Source organism: Ptychodera flava, chromosome 12 (assembly GCF_041260155.1).
Source record: "Ptychodera flava strain L36383 chromosome 12, AS_Pfla_20210202, whole genome shotgun sequence".
Classification (NCBI taxonomy): Eukaryota; Metazoa; Hemichordata; class Enteropneusta; family Ptychoderidae; genus Ptychodera; species Ptychodera flava.
In genome coordinates this window covers 22717509-22738310 of record NC_091939.1, presented here as the reverse complement: position 1 = coordinate 22738310, position 20802 = coordinate 22717509, and the positions used below count along the sequence as shown (strand labels likewise).

Here is a 20802-nt window from a genome sequence, read left to right as displayed (position 1 = left end):
AGATACAGATACCTTGGACGGACACATCTAAAATATACGACAACCATATAGTGAAAAAGACATCAGGGAAAGGTGAAAATAACTTTATCAAATACACACCATTAGTGTCATATGACGAATGTAAGAGTCACGAATAACTGCATAAGTTTAATATTGAACACAAAGATTCTTGCATTAAAAATATGTGTCTTGCGTGCGCAGACTATGTGACTGCTTGATTCTAGAGATAAGATATAAAAGGATAGGAAGTCAAAGTGGAAAGATTGGACGTGGCTGACAACAAGGGTCGATAAACTGACGTCTCACTTCATTTCTTCCCCACTCCTCACATCTAAATATACCGACACCCCTATTTGGGCACAAACCAAAACCAAAAACGTTAACATCTATATAGTATACCACACTAATGTCGTAATGGGTGGGTGTGCACACAAATAAAACGCACAAATAGTACAATCCGAAAAGTAATTTTAGTCCTTTATATACCAGATTCACAATTGGCTCCCACGAACTGTTCGGTGCAGTGACAGACGTAGGTGTTGTCAGTGCTGCTGCACATACCGCCGTTCCGACAAGGATAGTACGCACACGGGTCTATGGCTGCCAGATTCAGAAACAGGTAGAAAGTGAAACTGCAGCGTTAATTCAGATATGTAACTCTTGAATCAGGACAGGGTAAACTCGACCTCATTGATACCAAAATTCGAGAACAGGTAAACTTCTACGCCAGCTATATATGTGATTATGCCTATGACAATATCCAACAACAATAAAAACAATTGGAACCAGTACAAAGAGATAAAAATCCAAAATAATTAACGAAAGTAGAACGGAAAGCCACTCCAAACTCACGTGACATGCAAAATTAAAAGAACTGAGCTTGTGTCGGCAGGCTTACTAGTTAAAGAATAATATCAATTCAAACTTTTTAAATCGAGGTCATCCGTATTTGAGTACCTTCATCACAGAGGGCACCTGTCCATCCGGTTGAACAATGGCAGGTGTAGTACTTTATATTACCGTCCACGTTTTCGCACTCACCCCCGTTAGCACAGGGATTGCTAGTGCACGGGTTTAGATAATCCAGCATGGCTAACTCACATCACGTGACATCATTGGAAATGGAATTGACATGTATGGGTGAGAAAGAGTGCGAAGAGAAAGTCAACGACCAGTTTTCAGCTATGTTTATCTTTTACTAATTATTGGAGAAAAAAGAGTATTATCTATAGGCGTTCTCACGCAGTTCCACAATGAAATTACTTGTACAGCAACACTTTGGGCAGGAGAACGCAACGTGCATTCCTGGTAACTTAAGCATATTTTCTTTGTCTGGTATTTTCACCATGGCCCCTCAGCTTCAAAACTGAACTTTTACTAATAATATTGTTTTTCTTTTTATTGATAAAGAATTCGAAGGCGTATTCTGATATTTGACTATCAAGCCGGCTTCTTTCCAAATAATTACAAAACCTGTGTGAAATGGAGGAACTATTTTCCAGTGACTTATATCATGGATTCGACCCCTGTATAAAAATTCCAATAGTATCGACATGGTGGAATTTTGCCAACTTCGCCACCATTTTTGGCAGTCAATTATACAATGTGTTTGTCACAGATGTTTTTGCCTTTTTGAAATAAATGCATTTCGCCATCCGAGTCATCAGTGCTTTACACAGCTTAGCCACACACAAGCATCGCATACTATAACTAAGGTGGAACGCGCTTCGGGGATAGATATTTGGACTCATAAACTTTACCAATTCTTTTCTGATATACCACATGTGAAGGTTCATTTTGAAGCCCTTGGACTAAAAAAAAATTCACCGTCTTCGTTTTTTTAATTCGAAAATTTTATCTTTCTCCCTAACGCAAGGGTGGCGGCCATTTTGAATTCCAAATATCTGCAAATTTGGTAATTTCTTTCTTTAGTACCAAGGTTTGCACGGTGCGGTGACCCTCGATTTTCATTTCTTGATTACTAAAGAGAATGGTTGAAAGATACCGTGAGAAAAGTTTGAGCCAAAGTTTAAGTTTTTCACTTTCGAGGCGCATACTACCTTAAGCGTGGTGGAAGACACTTATACGAGGTTGCTGTCTGTTCACAGAGTCACTTATCATTTTCCCTTATCAACTTACCTGTCCTGCAGTTTCTGTCAGTCCATGTAGCCGTGCAGGTGCAGGTATACGTATTGGTGTTGGTCATCCAATCACAGGTACCACCGTTGTAACACGGAAACGACCAGCACGGATCCACAGCTGGAGAGAGAGAGAGAGAGAGAGAGAGAGAGAGAGAGAGAGAGAGAGAGAGAGAGAGAGAGAGGAGAGAGAAGAGAGAGAGAGAGAGAGAGATAGAGAGAGAGAGAAAGAGAGAGAGAGGGAGGGACAGACAGACAGACAGACAGCCAGCCAGCCAGACAGACAGACAGACAGACAGACAGACAGACAGACAGACAGACAGTAAAAGAGAAAACAAGCAGGAAAAAGTGTTATTATTTCGACGGGATTTCACGGGAATAATTTCTATTGAAGTTAATTCAAGCCTTTACGAGTGAAAGTGCGAAATATCATACATTGTTTGCAGTTTTATTCGAGAGTACGGAATTATTTTAATGTGAAGGAACGGTGTTGCATATTATTGAACAAATGGCAAAGCATAGTCTAAACAACATGGAAGGTAGAAATCGCAATCAGGACTTAAAAATCGCGATTGGCAAACGGAAAGAAAAACAGCATTAGGAAAGGGAGGCTTAGAGAAGCAGCATCAATAATGCCAACGTGCAAACACCCAGACCCACATTTGTGAAAAGAATGCGAAAACATAGCAATTCTAAATCGATGGCACACTATTAACTAGTCAAATCATTTATCCCAACATGACCAATGAGACGTTTTGCCAGTCAACAGTATATAAAAGGCAGTCCAACAAAGAGCGATAGGATTATGATGGTAACACCTTGGATCGAGTAGGAAGGGAGCCCCACAGCTCGATGAAACAGCATGCCCACTCCATAAAATGATGTCTGCTGGTAACCATGCCAACAGACACAACATACCGGTCAGCTCGCATCGAGATCCTGTCCAACGGCTAGAACAGCGACACAAATACTTTTCGAAATCGTGAACACAAGTGCCGCCATTTTGACAAGGGCTGCGTTCACACGGATCCGGGAGAAGGGCTTTGTGCAGGAGCAAAAAAAACGCAATTGAAAAGTAAACGTTCGCAGTCAGAACTTTTGTCGAATTAAAAGACAAGTGTAATAAATTCATATTTTTCTAAATTATACTCATCAAAGGATACGAGGCAAAGCACACCTCGAGACTACAAGACTTAAAACTTTTGCTCATACTTTTGCTCCAGCAATCTGTATACTATTCTCTACATATCAAGAACTAAAGTTCGTCCATGTATACGTTTTGGATAAGTTTGCTAATTATCTCATATTTATCGGTACCTGGCATTTAAAATAAAAATAAGGGCTTCTCGGTGAAAAACTCAATTTTATCTACATATAAGTTTTTAAAAGGAGTTCACATGAGCGGCTGAGCAGGCAAAAATGTGTGATTTTGAAAATCTATACCAAAGGTTAACTGAGGAAGTGTTTGTTGTTGAGAGAATCTTCTAGTTTGTAGGTGTACTTTCAGAACGCATGTCGTGATGGGGTTTTATGATCAAGGTTCTTGTCTGACTTATATACAGAACTGCGAACGACACCAGTTCATGCTAAGAACACACAAGCTTTATTACTGAACACGCCGTGAGATAAAAAAGGCGCCAACCGGAACACAACTGTAGCAATTACATATAAAGGCGCCAAAGCGCATGCACCGAATGTAATAGAACACCAAAGGATAAACATTTTTTTTGGCGGGAGATTATAGTCCACAGTCATTGGATGAAAGTTACCAAAGAGTCTGATTGGTAGACGGATAACACATAGGCTCTGCTTAGTCCTATTAATAATGTTCAAATGATGTGTCATTTGTTCTCCGACATTCTCCCGGCGACGAAAGATAATCTTGAACACTTTCAATATGAATTATCAATAAATGATTCGTTTGAACAAAAACTTAGAAATTTCAGAGAGTTAATTGACTCAACAGTTACAGCAATTTATGAAAGTTCGGATATTCTCATCCTGGCTGCAATGGCTGCATCTCTGGATGGTCTCCCCGACTCTGGCGGGTCATTGGTTTCTCAGTAGAAATTTCTTGCCGATGGGTGTCTTCCCGCTCGTTCATATCTTTGTCTTCAGATGATGATAATCCTTGAGAGGCTACCTCAAGGGGGTATAAATTGATTACAGCGTTGAGCATGAATGGGGAACAAGCCGCCCCAAACAGAACAGACTTGAATTGATAAACATCAAATGGACTTTCGGGATCACGAATGTCCGATAACCAAAGAAATTTGGTGTATTGACGCTCGTCTTCCTCTAGACGTATGTTTAAGAATGCCTTTTCAATGTCACTGACGAAAGCGATTCGGTTAGCGCGAAATCGTAGCAAAATGGCAGGTAAATCATTGATTAATGACGGCCCAGTTTGAAGACAGTCGTTTAGACTTGCCGAGTCAGCATTTTGTTTGCTACTGCAGTCGTATACAATACGTATTGGAGTGGTAACTGAGTCCTTCTTGACAGCTCGATGCGGCAAATAATGTCCTTCAGTTTTGTTGTCATCTTGAATCTTCTCGACGAAGTCTCGGCGCAGTTGATCGGTGATGATATCGTCATATCTCTTCGTTAAGTCAGGGGTCAAACGGCGAACCATAGCGCGCGTGCGATTTCAGTTGCCGCATAGTTTGAAGGCAGTGGCGGATGATCAGTTTTCCATGGTAAACGGGCAATGTATTTACCATTTTCAACACGTAGATGAGTGTCCCGATATGTTTCGAAGTCGGTATTTTCATCATTTTGCGAGTCTGCCTTCACTCCGATGAGCTCTAAATTCCACCAGTTTCGTATGTCATCGTCGGTGTGTGTTTCTACGTTCACGTGATGAATATTAATGTCAGAGTCCAATTTCCCACGCTTTCCAGTAGGACCGGACAACAAGTAGCCGAACTTAGATGATATTGCAGTTGGACCTGCCCCGCGCACGATATGGTTTCCAACAAAGTTCCAATATTGATCAGCTCCGATGAGTACATCAATTTCCATAGTTTTAACATTGGAAACTGGGTGGGCAAGCTTTAATCCCCGTAGATGGTCTGAGTTGAGTATTTCTGCTGACACGTGGTTGAATAGGTTGGACGAAATCTCGGGAATTATCAGGGCGTTGACAGTACTGGTATGCCCATTCTGTTCGTGCAAAGTTACCATTGCACTTTTCATGGAATGAATTTGTTTCGAATTGTCCCCGAATGTTGACAGGCTCACGTTCTCATGTGTTTCCGATTTCAAGTTGAGTTTGTCAGCAAATCGCTGCGTGATAAAAGTTCTGTTGGACCCATCGTCGAACAGCACGGTAGCGTTGATAGGTTTCCTATCGCCGACCGACATAGGAATGACTGCCGTCTTGAGGAGAACCGATCCGTTGGGTGTAGATTTCCCCTTTGTGTCGTCTGTCTTCGCCAATGCCACATGAACTTCAGAAGTTCCCTTTTTCTCAGACGTTGTAGCTGATTTGGTGTCATGAAGGGTAGAGTGATGTTTACGCTTGCAGATCTTGCAAGTGTAACGAGACTTGCAATCGCTCACGCGATGCTTTCCAAGGCAATTGTAACAGAGACGATCGCGTTTGACAATGTCTAAGCGACGTTTCGGGTCGGTGACAACTTGGCAATCACTTGTGTAGTGATTTCCCTTACAAAACACGCATGTTTTGATTCTCAAAGGCTTTGTTGTGCGCGTAGATGCGGCCTTAGTATGAAATGAAGCGGTCATATTAGGCTGTGTTGCTGTGTCCGCAACCGATAACTCATCGAGTGGAACTCCGGCTTGAATGGCGTCGATTTCCCGTAGGATGGCTTTGCGCAACTCTGGTAAAGTCCAAGCCTTGTTTCCGTGATCTCTTGCGATTTGTTTCGAATATTGTTTGGTAGTTTATCTCGAATCATGGGAATGAGAAGTTCTCCATAAGCGTTCTCTTCTTTGCCAAGTGATTGTAAACCGCGAATATGACTTTCTAATGTGTCATAAAACAATCTCAGACTGTTAATGTCACTCGTAGGTTGAGGAATCTGCCACAGTGCAGTCATTCATGTGCGCTCGATGATCAAATGATTCTGTCCGTAGCGTTCGATGAGTAGCTCTAAAGCATGGTCGTAGTTGGAGTTTGTCAAGGCGAGACCGCTAATCGTACGGGCAGCTTCATCAGTTAAAACGCTGCGTAAGTATGTGAACTTTTGAATGTTCTCGAGGTTCTTATCATTATGGATGGACGATTTGAAAGTGTCGTAGAAACTCACCCACTCGAGTACGTTCCTGAGAAAGTTTTCAGCTGTAGTTTCGGTAATGCGACCGTTTTCTTCGATGTGTCTTGAGTAGCGGTGTCGGAGTTCGCCGATGGGCCAGTCACATTGTTCGGTTTGTTGTTTTTGATGAAATCAGTGATCTTGTCGTTTCTCTCGAATATCTCGGACATGTAGTCGCCGGATTCTTGGCTCGCAGCATCGTAGCTTGCTTCATCCGTATTATCTAAGATATCTTCTTCGATCTTAGTTAAAGATTCGTATTTCTCAGTCAGTTGAGTGTTCAATGCTCTGAGTATCCTGTGAGCTTCAGTCTTGTTCTCAGCTGCAGCGAACGTTGATGTGAGTTGTTCTGCACGGTTGAACAGCCTCGTCATTGGGCACGTTGTCCCCTGCGCTTGAGTTTCAACTTGGCCAATTTCGTTGCCATTTGCTCGGCTTGAGTTGGTTGCTGCTCCTCGTCAGACATCCTTATCCTGGTCTCGGCACCAAAAATGTCGTGATGGGGTTTTATGATCAAGGTTCTTGTCTGACTTATACACAGAACTGCGAACGACACCAGTTCATGCTAAGAACACACAAGCTTTATTATTGAACACGCCGTGAGATAGAAAAGGCGCCAACCGGAACACAACTGTAGCAATTACATATAAAGGCGCCAAAGCGCATGCACCGAATGTAATAGAACACCAAAGGATAAACATTTTTTTTGGCGGGAGATTATAGTCCACAGTCATTGGATGAAAGTTACCAAAGAGTCTGATTGGTAGACGGATAACACATAGGCTCTGCTTAGTCCTATTAATAATGTTCAAATGATGTGTCATTTGTTCTCCGACAACGCACATGGCTGGTGGGATACGCCCCCTACTTCTGTAGTGTGTTATATAAGCCCTTACACCAGAGATAGGTTATACACAATGCAGAAAATTCTCACTACATTACCAGTTTCACAATTACGACTACTCCAACCTTCCGTACACTCACAGACATAGGAGACATCGATATTGTGACAGGTGGCGCCATTTTGGCAAGGGTGACTATCGCAAGCCTTTATTGCTGAAAGTGACAAGGAATTGTTACATTGACCCCTAGACGAAGACACAAATAACGACAAATCCTACAAGGTTCTGCATGCACTCAACAATGATATCATCCGTATCAGTTATAGGGAGTTCTTATATTGGCCACATATGGCGTCTTGACTGTAAAAATACATGTATCACATGAACTGTTCAAAAGTTCAAAGGTCTCATATATTGTTGTTGTTTGTTAGAGGTAATCTTTGTGACATCTATAAGTGATTGATGTGTTAGTTGATTGAAAGATAGAACCATATTGATAATTCAGCTGATTGATCTGCTGATCGATAACAGATCTGACAATTATGTTTTTATTATCGACTGACCGTAAAATCGACCCCCTCATCAATACCCTATCCATAATAGTTATTCATATCATGAAAAGTTTGTGGAAAAAATAGACTGACTGCTGCATTAGTGTCTGTTGACTTTGCCTTCGCTTTGCCCTTTATCTTTTATTTAACTTGTAGTTCAAAAAGATTCACAGAGTAAATAATATAGCTCGAATAGAATCGCATTCATTTCAGAGAAAATATGTGTACTCTGTCACAGCTGCCGTTCCCGAGAGCTTCCCGACGGTTTTGTATTCTTCAAAATGCTGTCCTCAATTTTTGCTTGTCATTGTGAAAATGTAATAATCGACAAAAAGCCAGGATTTACTCAAACGTACCGGCTGTTTCACAATGGGTTCCAACCCATCCGGAGTTGCAAGTGCACGCGTACGACGACGATCCGACTACGAGGCAAGTTCCACCATTTTGGCAGGGGTTGCTGTCGCAGGGTGGAATAGCCTTAGCTAGACAAAAGAAGCAAGCAGACTTTTCAGCGATTATTTGCTTTAACTCTATATGAAGCATTTACCCCCGACCACAGGTCACCCAGCAGGTCAGCAAAGAGGGAGATGTGAAGGTTATTGACCTTAAAACAGGTATATGATGACCCCTAGAGCCCGAAAGCAAGGTTTTAGACCATGCAAGCACGCACAGATACATTTCCCCTGGACAGACAGACATTAAAGAATATGGACAGAACATACAACAACAAAAAATAACAGAATTTCCTATTCAGCCCTGAGTGAGCGAATCAGCCAGTGATAAAACGAATTGTCATGAACACTGTGAGTATAGTTTTCATTCAGGTAAATTAAGTCAGTTTTTGATGTTCTGAGTTTCTCAGTCCCATTTTGAATGCCAAGTGAAAGAAAAACCAAGTGTTAACAGCCAGCGTTGGGAATCTCAAAAACGTGTGATTGAGAATGAATGGTGATTTACTATATAACAGCGGGGATAGTTGAGAGAATACTAAAGTCTATAGATATGTAGGACAAAAATAACCTTAGTTTTATTTGATAAATAATTTAAAACAATGCTATCATATGAATATGAAATTTGTTAACACAAATCGCAGATGTTCTTCACTGATTTCAAAATAAGCATGTTAAAGAATTACACACCGTAGTATGGACAACATGTAAACGTAAAGCTAGTTGCTGCTGAGGTCCAAATTATGTTTTGTTTTCAATCCGGTGACTGGAAAGTGGTAGAATTGCACCAGATGCGGTATGTATTGTGTTTATACATAATTAAGCGATAACCCGTTCGCAGGAAGGTATACACGACATTTGAGTTACAATGTGCGCCACATATAACACAGGCCGCTAAGCGAGTGCTATATGGAGCGAATTGTGCCGAAATCAAATGTATGCCCGCCCAATCGATTGTGTTACTGCTACTGTGCTATATCATAGGCACTGGCACTGTTTTACCCAAAGAAAGCGTGAGCTCTCGTCTAAACTGATCGACGACGCACAGGCTAGTTGGCAAACTCATAATCAATATTAAATCAATACTGTATCACGCAAAATGAAATTCGGCCTACCAGGTGTAAAGCAACTGTTCTAATTATAAGTGAAAAAAAAAGACTTGCAAACTTGATTCTGCGCATGACCAAGAATATGCCCAGAAGCATACAGCAATTGATTACCACAAAATCGAAATCTGACATCATTCAGGCTAATAACCGCTGGGATGGTCTCACATTCATAAACTCTCATTGTGTCGTAAAAGTCTCTCGCTTCATTTTGTTTTAGTCTTTACAATATTTGAGAGTAACCTTCCATAAGTTACGTCCTTTGTTATAGCGATCATACCAAGCCAGTCAATATCCGTTTTAAGAAATGAGATTGCAATACCTGTTTCACACCTGTATCCGGTCCAATCTGGCAAACAGTCGCACGTGTAAAACAAGTAATGGTTTTGGCATTCTGCATCGTTCATGCAGGGATTGCTGGCGCACGGATTGCCTGCAATGAGAGCGTTATTATAGCAGACAACAGGAATACATCCTGACCAGCTAAAGGCATCGGCGATTCTAACAAATCGAGAGCATTTGACGTCAATCCTGCGAGTTGTCATTAGATAATGCACTGATACTATTTCAGAATATTGACGATCCGTAAAAAAATACACAAATCTGAAAAAGGGTATCCAAAAATGAGCAACTTGGACACTTTTCGACGACATGCTCGATGTTATCGACACTGTTGGTATTACACTTACCAACTTGCTGGTAATATTCTCGGAAAACAACACTGTTGTCCTTGTTTTCCTGATTCATTTGGTAGTAAAACTACTCTATATTATTATTTGTGACAAACAATGCCATGTACAATGTCGCATTAAACGTGCTTTTAGGTGAACTCTGAGTACTTTATACGAATATATTGTACAGTAAAAATAATTTGGCAACGTAAATGGAATCCAACATTTTCATGGTAAATATCTGTTTTCGTCTCTATTACTTAAGATATCTACTTACGATATAGTTTACAAACTAAGTAAGCACTTTTCTTACCCAGGGTAATTTAGGATTATCAGGATGAACGTCCGACGATAAGGGAAATTTACATTAAGTCTCAGATTTTGTTCAAAATCTTGATCCGAATTAGGCAATCGAAACTACAACAAACTAGTAGTTTACTTGATGGGATAATAGATGCAACTTTTGATAATATTTTGGGGCTTTTATTGACCCTTTCTGATCCAATATGATTTTACATTACGGATATGCACATTGTGTTAACTAGTTGAACACTAGGGAATAAGACATGACTTCGAAAGTCGAAAAAGAAATTGTATCCTCAAAGACATCAAAAATACCGCCAAGTACATCAAAAGTTATGCGGATTACTCTATAAATTATATAGGACAATGAGATAAGATACCTGATAAATAGCTGATTTCCCATCCGCTGTCAGTCGCACTGCCATCGGCGATGAACAACAGCCAAACCTGATCGCTGTACAGCGTGATCGGAGACGGTATGACTGAACCGGTGAGACTATACGCACCGACCTGGTCAATATTGGCTCTCGGTCCGACACCGATGAATAAATAGTCTTTGTCTTGCTCCAAATGTAGTGAAGAAAATGACACGTATATTTCCGGCTGTCCGTTTATATGCGCCACTTTGATGTAATAATAACATTTTATCCGGTCGTTGTAGTTGTCGGGATAGTTGGGTGAGGATATGGTGCCCGCCTGCAGGTAATAGTTACTTCCACACGATGAACGATCTGTCAAGAACATAGATTTACATAAATCATTGATGATTGAAAGGTTACAAGAGGCAAAGGGACCAGGCTTATCTGTGACAATATATAAACATTCAGTTGAATTCCTATATGACAGATATCACATTTCGAAAACGTCAAAAAATTGTTGTCACACCTATAAGCCCCACCCACAGAAGGTAAGCTTATGTATGTATGTATGTATGTATGTATGTATGTATGTATGTATGTATGTATGTATGTATGTATGTATGTATGTATGTATGTATGTATGTATGTATGTATGTATGTATGTATATACGTACGTATCTATGTATGTAATGTATCTATGTATGTGTCTATGATTCTGTATCTATGTATGTATCTAGGTATCTATCTAGGTAATTACATATGTATCTATGTATGTATGTTAATGTATCTATTATATATGTAATGTGTGTATCTATGTATGCATGACAGCATGTATACATGTGTTTGGTATATGTGGGTATCCCAAGTAAAATGTGATTCCAATAAACATATAAAGAGATATTACGTATGCATATGTGCATCTTCATGTATTTAAATCGATTTTCTATGTGATTTTTGTTGTTCTGTATAAAGTATCAATTTGACTTTACTTTACCGGCAATAAGGACATCGCAATCTTGGCCGTGATAGACGGCATAACACTGGCAGATGTATCCGTAGCTGTTGATAGTCTCTACACATGTTCCTCCATTCTGACAGGGGTCATGAACACAACCTATAAAATTGAATCAAAATATGTTTGTGTATATAAAAATAGCCCCTGCACAGCTCGTCGGATGTAACCATCACCTCAACAACATCAGTAAGCCGTTCCTATTATTGTATATGGAAATTCCGTCTACACCGCAATACACGCAGGAATATTACAAATCTCGCGGCTGTATGATAACATTTATCGTTTTGAAGGCGAAGTAGCGGTAAATACTGGCTGTCTGTGTTCAGGATAAAATCACGATGGCGATTATTTAGAATGACAAAATGACATGGCGTCCTGAATAAACACAAGCGACACATGATCCATATACCTACACGAACGTCGTTTGCATGGTACCAATGCAAACGCATTTACGCTTTTTAAAATGGGGTCGCCTCAGCTTTTTACGGAAATGTTTCAAGGTTGGCGGATTTTGAATGAAAATGACTGATGCTCACATCGAAGAGTGCGTACATAACATTACAGCTGCATGATTAATATTTAATTCTTCATCATTCTGCATGAACAAATGGCGTTTCTATGTAAACGTTTAATATCCAGAGAGTAATTTAGTCGCCGTTTCGTTCGTTTTTTAATTGTAGGTTTTTTACAGCTTCAAGAAAATTCTGTTCGCGGTTATAGGCAATTTCAACTACTTGTTAAATTTTTCACAAGTATAAATACATCCTATTGTGCATGCGCAGACACGAGAAATTCTTCACTATTAAACGTATGCACGAGCTACATTCAGGCCAACACCGGCGCCTCTGTAGAATGACGCTGTTTAGCAAAACTGACATTTATGTACGCAAATACCAAGAGGACATCTATCCACGGCGCGAGACAAGCTTACTCACCCTGCGCGTCTACTCGTGCGGGCAGCAGAGACATGGCGATGAGCATCGGTACAAGCCAGAGGCCGCCCATCGTGGATTCAGCATATTGTCACAAAGGCATGCTAATCAACAAGGTGCGCGTTGAACGGGATGGCCCGAATGAGAACGGTCATGTTGCAACAAAAGCACATCGCTTTCACTTTCACTAAAATACCGGGCATGCTTCCACTGAGCATGCTCAGATTTCGTAGACGTATTTGCATAATGATATTGTGTAAAAAATGAACACTAGTTCGTGCACAGACGCCGTATCTATAACACTGTCGACGTGCGTCGCGTTTGATTCATAGAGGCGAAACCAAAATTACAGACGGATTTATCTTATCAAGGAAACAATAATTGTTTGAGATGAGTAGACCAGATGATGTCGATGGTTGGACGTAGCGATGCTCGGTGTTAACATTGACGCCGTACCCAAAACCTGAAAGGATGAAGTACATATATATATATATATATATATATATATATATATATATATATATATATATATATATATATATATATATATATATATATATATATATTATATATATATATATATGATATATATGGAGAGGAGAGGGGGGAGGGTGAATAGTGTGTGTTGTAAAGGCTCATGACTAATAATCACACGAAAATGCACATACACATTTCGGAGAAGACCCGTGAAAAATTGAACCGCGAACAGCTGATAACAGGCGCAGATCTTTGATTTTGAATACGAGACAGTGTCAAGACCTTTTGAATAGCTTGCAAGATGGAACGATCTCATACACAGTGACCACATTTCTTTCGAAAATTTGCATTTTTTAAAAACAAATCACCACATTTTGATGAAATATTGCTATCTATCAACTTACTCTTTAAGTACGCTAACAACCATACTTTCAAAGTTTATGATCTTGAAACTTTTCAAGAAATGCTACCGAAATCGTTACCGATATTTTTTCTCCTCAAAGTTTTACATACTGAGTTAGACGTTCGGCGAAGAACTCGAAAAATTGTTTTGTGAAAGGGCGTCAATTGATAGAGTAGCTTGTTAATTAACTTGTTAATTATATGCTACTATAACAAAGTAAAAAACATTGTTTACATGGAAGTAATATTTTGATAGACAGTATAATCGAATTAGGCGGGAAAATGTTGATATATAAACCGCGTGATACTTCTAATGCAAATATAAATTACATAAACCAAAAATCCCAAATTCATCAAAACACAGCTAGTGATTTAACAGAGACGGAAATTCTGTCTTGACCTCTGCCTTAACCCACTTGCCCACATGATGGAAAGAAAGTGTTCCTCCCTGTTATCATATAATTCGACGTGTTGTTATCATGATGAATATTTTCGTATATAATCAATAAAACCGTAGATGTCACTCGGAATTTATTGAAGTACAATCTGAATGATTACGATTATGCTTTGTCTTTCAATATGGGCCTTACGTGCTCATTTCATTAAACAAAATTCGTGCTCGTTTTTAGACAGTTCATAAATTGGATAATGTTAAAATGTTAATTTTTTCTTGTCTTTTTGTTGACACGGGTTGGTTAGTCTCACAATACCATCTCTGTCATCACTTTACAGGTTGTGCATAGTGGCCGAACAACAGCATATTTCTCTTTCAAACCAAATTAGTGGCGCATAGCTGTTGCCATCGCCAGTGTTAAACATGGGCGGCTTTGCACGTGTATAGATTTTTGGGGGAAATGGAAACTGTGAACAATCAATATTTTGTCAGGTCTGAGCGTATTTTAATTGGCGGTAAAGGGTGCCAATTCAATTGCTTTACTTTTCAGAGTACAAGTCGGCAGGCATTTGACCTCGCCACTGTCGAGCTATATGTGATAAACGAAAGACATAAATGACACTCACTGTCGAGTAAAGGGCGAATTTAATTCACTCCGGCATATGCGTACCAATAACGTGGTTGCCGGGGGTAATTTCTGATAAGAGTAAGCAGTCGTGTACTGCCCAAGCGCCGATTTTTAAAGTTAATAATATGCGTGAGTAGGAGAATATGCATTATTATGGCGATGTGGATGACTTTAATGATGTAGAATGCGCCTCAGGGATAGATATCCGGACTCTGAAACTTTCACAATATTAACTTTTACCAACCTAGTGTGGGGGCTCATTTTGAAGCTTATGGAGTAACTTAGCTTTTTACCAGCTTAGTTTTTTAAAAACCGGGAATTGTATTTTTCCTAATAGAGAAAACACAGAAATGGTGACCATTTTGAATTTCAAATGTTGGTAAATGGAGGGTAATTTGTATTTTTGATTTTGAAATCGAATGGTTGATAGTCTGCTGGAGGAAAGTTTGAGTAAAAGTTAAATTTTCGGGAATAAGAATGCTTATGAGACACTGAATAGACTTCACTACCTACAAAGGAGGGCTTCCAAGAGCGCATAGAATAGGCTAAGCATTGCATGGGAAGGGGGGATGTCTGCCGACTGCGTCCAATATTCGTCTGGAAATGTTTAAAAATGCTACCAATGGTAACGTTGATGAAGAAAAATCGTAAATATGCATGAGCATCTATAGAGCAACAGCTTTCTTATAAAAACTCCATACTTTTATACTGTGCCTGGCGGTGTCTGCAATAATTGTAACCGCCCGGGCCCGGTTGGCTGTAGATGTTGACCACAGCCTATAGGCTACAATTGTTTTAGCTTACCAGGTGAAATCACCAGTTTCCCATTATATACCAATAGAACGATTTAGTTCTATTTTCAATGTGAGGTACCGAAACTGATTGCATACGCGGTTGATATAACGCCCTCTACGGCTGTATGGTAGCTAAAAGTTTAATAGCTTGAAAAGTAACAAACTTTGAAGTTGTAATGACACTCATCCAGGGCTACCTAGATCCTTAACTGTTTTGAAAAACAAAACATGGGCAGGCTCCTCAACACCCTCCATATAAGCTTATCATTGCTTAGCCTCCCGAACTGTTTTTTTTACGGATGTAAATCATGAACATTATTGTACGAAATAAAAATGACATTTACAGGTTATAAATGGATAGTGCAGCGTGGGTAACGAATATCAAATACTTCATTAGCAGTTTACCTTGATTAGATAATCATCTTGCTTGGCGTCAGTGAGGATTTCCCGCCAACAATGCAAATCTCTCTGAGAGGCCTAACATGCGCTAACGAAAGCACGGGTAGTAACCTACATGATAAATGGAAGGTAGAGCCAAGTATAGGCAGCGTATCTTAACAAACGCCGTTGTTCACAACGAGAGGATAGCGTCGGACACACTTCTGTTTGCACCGCATACCCGAGTCAAACACTTAATGGGACCGTTATCTGACCGTGGATAATCACAATATCCGCGTTATAAACGAGCCTTATAGCGTGTGGCCTCAACCCAATGAAAGAATGGAAACGTAACAACCCGACGACGATATTATACTTTGAGCTTCCTTCAAACACAGTAAATTGCTGGGAAGTTCAAACAATTCACAAATATTTGAAACTACAAATATTCCAAAACGCCGAAGCTGAAGAGTGATTGGGCATCAAGCATATACAAGATTTCTGCGGAATGCTGTGGCATATAGTTAGAATTGCAAAATGGCCTCCATCCCCTCACTGTTTGGGAAAATATATAATTTTCGTGTTTGAAAAACCAAGACAGTGAAACTTTTCAAAAAATGTATTGATAACCTATACAGCTGATGACTCATTTAGTCGTTTGTTACGAAAAAAACACAAAAGACACATTTGTTTTATCAAAAATTACCACTTAGTTAAAAAAAAAATAATAAAGTAGAGGCTCTAGTCTTTGCAGGGACAGGTGGCTAACACCAAAACATTAGGTCCCTGTTGATAACCTTTCACAAGTAAACAGACAGGCACCTGACTAAAGGTAAACCTAAGTCAGACAATAACTGAATGAGTCAGCAGCGTTCATGTCTAGGTCATCACCATATTTTGTGCGTATTAAAGATGAAAACTTGTGTGATGTGCATGCAATTGTAAACGGTGGAGCGAAATCAGTTGTAAGTCCATCCCCTGAAAGAACACGAGGTCTGCTGAATTTTACACGACCCCTAACTCAGTTGTGGCAATTCTAAGGCGATTGCTGTTCTTAGGAGTGCTTCATAATTTCAGCTTCATTGAGCTGGTCAAATGTCACGCTAACAGCATGATTGACTTATGGGTTGCGAGTTTTACATGGTAGCGTGTTGAAGTCTATTAAGAATTTCGAAAGTAGAGCCAGCATGCAGATATTGTGCCGATGACAATTTACATCATTCCACAGCCTATCATTTGTTATTTTTGATTGATTTTCAATTGTTCAGAGCACAGCTATCCAAGAAATATACATAAAAATAAAGCCCGTTGTGGCTTGGTGTTTATCACTAGTCACTATAATAAATTACTACTACTACTACTACTGTACAAACTTCAGCTAGCACGTTAAAAGGCTGGACTCAAATCACGCATATTATAATCGTAAATAACGGGCTATACGATTAATGTGATAAATGACACAGATTAACATTTCGTTGACATGGTTAATAATCTGAGATGTTCAGTGCTTCAGAACTTAATGATGAAAAAAAAATCAAATGTATGTGTCCTCAGACATCTAAATTCATCATTTGAAATCAAATACGACCAACTATGTGACAAGATATATACAGACATAAGGTGTTGGTGTCAGGTTAAAATGTGAAATCTTCTACTGACACATAGCAAAGTATTTTTGCTAACATAAAAAATCACCATACCTAAAGTTAATCACCGCTTTAAAGAATCAAAGGTTTGGAGTGCACTGACAGCGATAATGCAAATGATCAAAAAATTAGATATACATACATACATACATACATACATACATACATACATACATACATACATACATACATACATACATACATACAGACAGACAGACAGACAGACAGACAGACAGACAGACAGACATATATTCATCACATAGGGCGCGTAGATAATAAATTAGTGTACGTGACAAGCAGAATTATAGATGTCAAAGGCAATTTATTCTCCTGAGGAGGCGAAGCTACTGAGGAACGAGTAAAATGGTAAGTGCAACACATCTTTATACAGAGTAAAAGTATAATGTTGTTTTCCAATAATACAAGCTATGCAAACAAACGAGTGGAAAATAATGCAACATTTCGGTAAGAAATCTACTACAGAAATCTACACAACAGTTTCATCATTGAAGAGCAATATAGCGTCAGTGCGGGTCAAGATTTTCTCTGCTAAGGGATGTTCCTCTCTCTTTTTCAATTTTTTTCTCGTTAGTACTAAAACATTGTAGCGGACTTGGCGATCAAAACATGATAAGATATGTTGATAATATAAAACACAGAGCAAGTGATGCTTTAGACTACACTTAACGAGTTTTCCTTACAGGCTATGGGCTAAATATCTATAAAAATTCAACGAATACTAATTTACTTACATATGAAATGTTCAGAATCCTTGAAGAATCACATGGTAACGACATCATGTTTTTCTGTGTAGATTGTATGATTTTGGTTTTATGATGTATTATTAGCTATTGAGGATAGACATAGAATATCAAACCTTGTATTGTCGCTTTATTGGAATGTGGCAAATTGCTACGTCGGGTAAAATTAAAATCTCTTTTCCTACAACTTTTTATTGTGACTACCATGTATCAAATACAATTACAAAAAATCACTTACTTCATAAAAACTGTAGACAGAAATTTAGTATGGCTAAAGATAATTGGCACTTTCCTGGCCATCATGATACTTAAAATTGCCGTAGATTTCATAGGCAAACACAAAGGAATGAAAACGAAAGAAAACGTCGAGAGGGAAAATAAAATGAGATGCTATGTACCATACAACGCGCCCATAAAACCATGATTCCATGGGGTCTGTGTCGATTTGTGGATTAACTTGAAGGAAACTATCCAAGACCCAGAGTCCAAAGTTATTGACAACGACGAATGCCATTATTTCTCGCATCAAACGTCTGGGCGATTTAGAGCTGGGATGATATTTCACAGCTGTGAGAAGAAAGGCAGTTTGAGTAAAAGCTGCCATGATGTTGAACGCGGCAAACACACACACGGTTACAGGCGTCCCCGGTGGATATTTGCCGTCAACAGAACCAGGCGAGCCCGCCGCGGCTATAAAGTGCAGAAAATGAAATAGGAATAGTCCAGTGACAGAAATGATCAAAAGTACCTCGCTTGGTTGGCCTGAACGATTCGAGTACTTGTGATCCCTTACTGCCTTAAATCCAACCCAGGTACAAAGTAACAAAATCAAGCTATGCAGCGAGCGATAAACATTGTATGCGTGGATGCTGCTGTCGTTATCAGGGTCGGCCAAAATCCCGCAAAGCACCAACAGAATTAAAACAGAAGTAATACCTGTCACCAGACCCACGCCAAAATGTGGCGCATGTCTAATACGGGATGAAGACTGGGATTCACAGACGTACGACTCAGGTCTTATGTGATCGATTTGTCCTGTCTCTTGTTCGAAAAGTAAAGGCCTTCTTTCTTCACGGTCTTGTTCTCCGTTGGGTCCTGCGCGTCGCTGATATTGGTGCATGGATTTACAAATGTTATAAATCAAGCCAGCCGACATTAATGAAAATTCCAAATTGAACGGTACCATGTACGGCGCTACCTCTCTGACGGATTTTCCAAACCAAGTCTTGTGAAGTATGCAGTCTTCGTCGTACTCAGAAATATTTTCGGGAATGAAGACTATGGAGCCGTTAACTGCAGACTCTGCCATTGTTCCGTAGAAATCATCGATGAAGTCGATCAGCCAGTGTAAAATGTTGACAAAAAATATCACAGTGAGAGTATACTGGAACCAACACGAATCTTGGAAACTTGCTAATCTGAATTTTCTTAAGAACCCCATTTGGATTGCAGTGAAGAGAATGATAACAATGAAGTAGACAAGTAATATATGTTCGCACAAGTTGTCGATGTGACTTCGATGATACGTCTTCAGAGGCAAACAACGGGTCATTTCTATCACGTGCAATAAGATGTGGACAATTTTACCGCTTCCGAAGATAAACACGCCGATAAGCTCAAGATCGTACTTGTAGTGTTGAATTTGATGTTGAACTTCATGTTGTACTGTCGACGCGCCGTCGGCATTGTTTTCAGTGCTGGTGACTTCGAATACCCACTGTAGAACACCTGTACCCTTCCATTTCTTGGCGCGAACAAAATAGGACAGCATAATTATCAGAGATGACGAAACGCAGATCAGCTTGTAGAAAATCAGCACGGCACGAATGTACTTTTGGAAGTCGTCTTCCGCATGTGGTAGTGGTAAAAGGTAGCTGACGTGTAGAACTACACCGGTAGATATCACCAAACACATGACCAATATCGCTGAGATGCGACCGTTGTGCCTGTTAGAGTCATCGCGCGCCAGAGAATCTCCAGTTATCAGAGGACCTAGAATCCACCGCATAGAAGTGGCATGACAGCCTGGCATGGCTTTGCTCTTCCGAACAGCACGTTTGTTAGACTATGATCACCTGTAAAGGACTAGTTCTCGGTAGGGCTACTTTAAGATACGTTACTCCTTTGCTTTGCGACACTGCTTCTTACAAAGTTTCTGTACTTTGTTGCAGTTATCTTCTGTCTGGAGCATCCGTGTTTATGGTCATCTAACGATTCAGAGGGTCCTCTAAGTCGGCTTTATTACGAGAAAGAAACTGGAGTCGAGACATGTGGGCAGTATTGGGGTATGGCGTCTTCAACTAATCATAACGAAGCTAAACGGGCAAGGGTTTTGGGACCAGCCAACCCAACGATTTATGAGTTTGTTTGCTTTAGGTTACAAAAATGAATTGCACCGTATTTTACAGTCACTATTTGTGTCTCCATTTTCACAGAAAATCCAATGATGGATAGTGGCTATAAAGTGCATAGTTGTAGTAGTGGGCATTGAGTACAAGGTCTGAAATATGTAGGCCACGTGGAAGTGATACATTCAGTGGTTTCTTTAACTTAAGTCGATTTACAAGTAACACACGATATCTTTTTCGGCAAACGGGGGATGAAAAAAGCTGAAAGTCTGGTTATTTTCACTTTTCAACCGAACAAGTATAAAACGTGACAGTGAAAGTGATGTTC

General features: G+C 39.8%; 1 protein-coding gene across 5 annotated transcripts in view; it reads right to left on the bottom strand.

The window, feature by feature from the left end:
• LOC139145415 (fibropellin-1-like) overlaps positions 1–12844 on the bottom strand; it is a 33290-nt gene extending 20446 nt beyond the window's left edge. For 3 of the 5 annotated variants that reach the window (XM_070716574.1, XM_070716577.1, XM_070716576.1), the window contains exons 1-8: positions 12650–12844; positions 11694–11813; positions 10721–11071; positions 9689–9799; positions 8168–8293; positions 7361–7474; positions 3057–3179; positions 2140–2259 (exon numbers count right to left, since the gene is read on the bottom strand). In XM_070716574.1, the coding sequence (XP_070572675.1) occupies positions 2140–2259; positions 3057–3179; positions 7361–7474; positions 8168–8293; positions 9689–9799; positions 10721–11071; positions 11694–11813; positions 12650–12719 (1135 nt within the window). In that variant the 5' untranslated portion in view covers positions 12720–12844. Of the gene's footprint in view, positions 1–486; positions 699–2139; positions 2260–3056; positions 3180–7360; positions 7475–8167; positions 8294–9688; positions 9800–10720; positions 11072–11693; positions 11814–12649 lie in introns of those variants that run through there. The other 2 variants (XM_070716578.1, XM_070716579.1) reach the window with 2 other exon arrangements.
• Positions 12845–20802: the final 7958 nt, after the last annotated feature.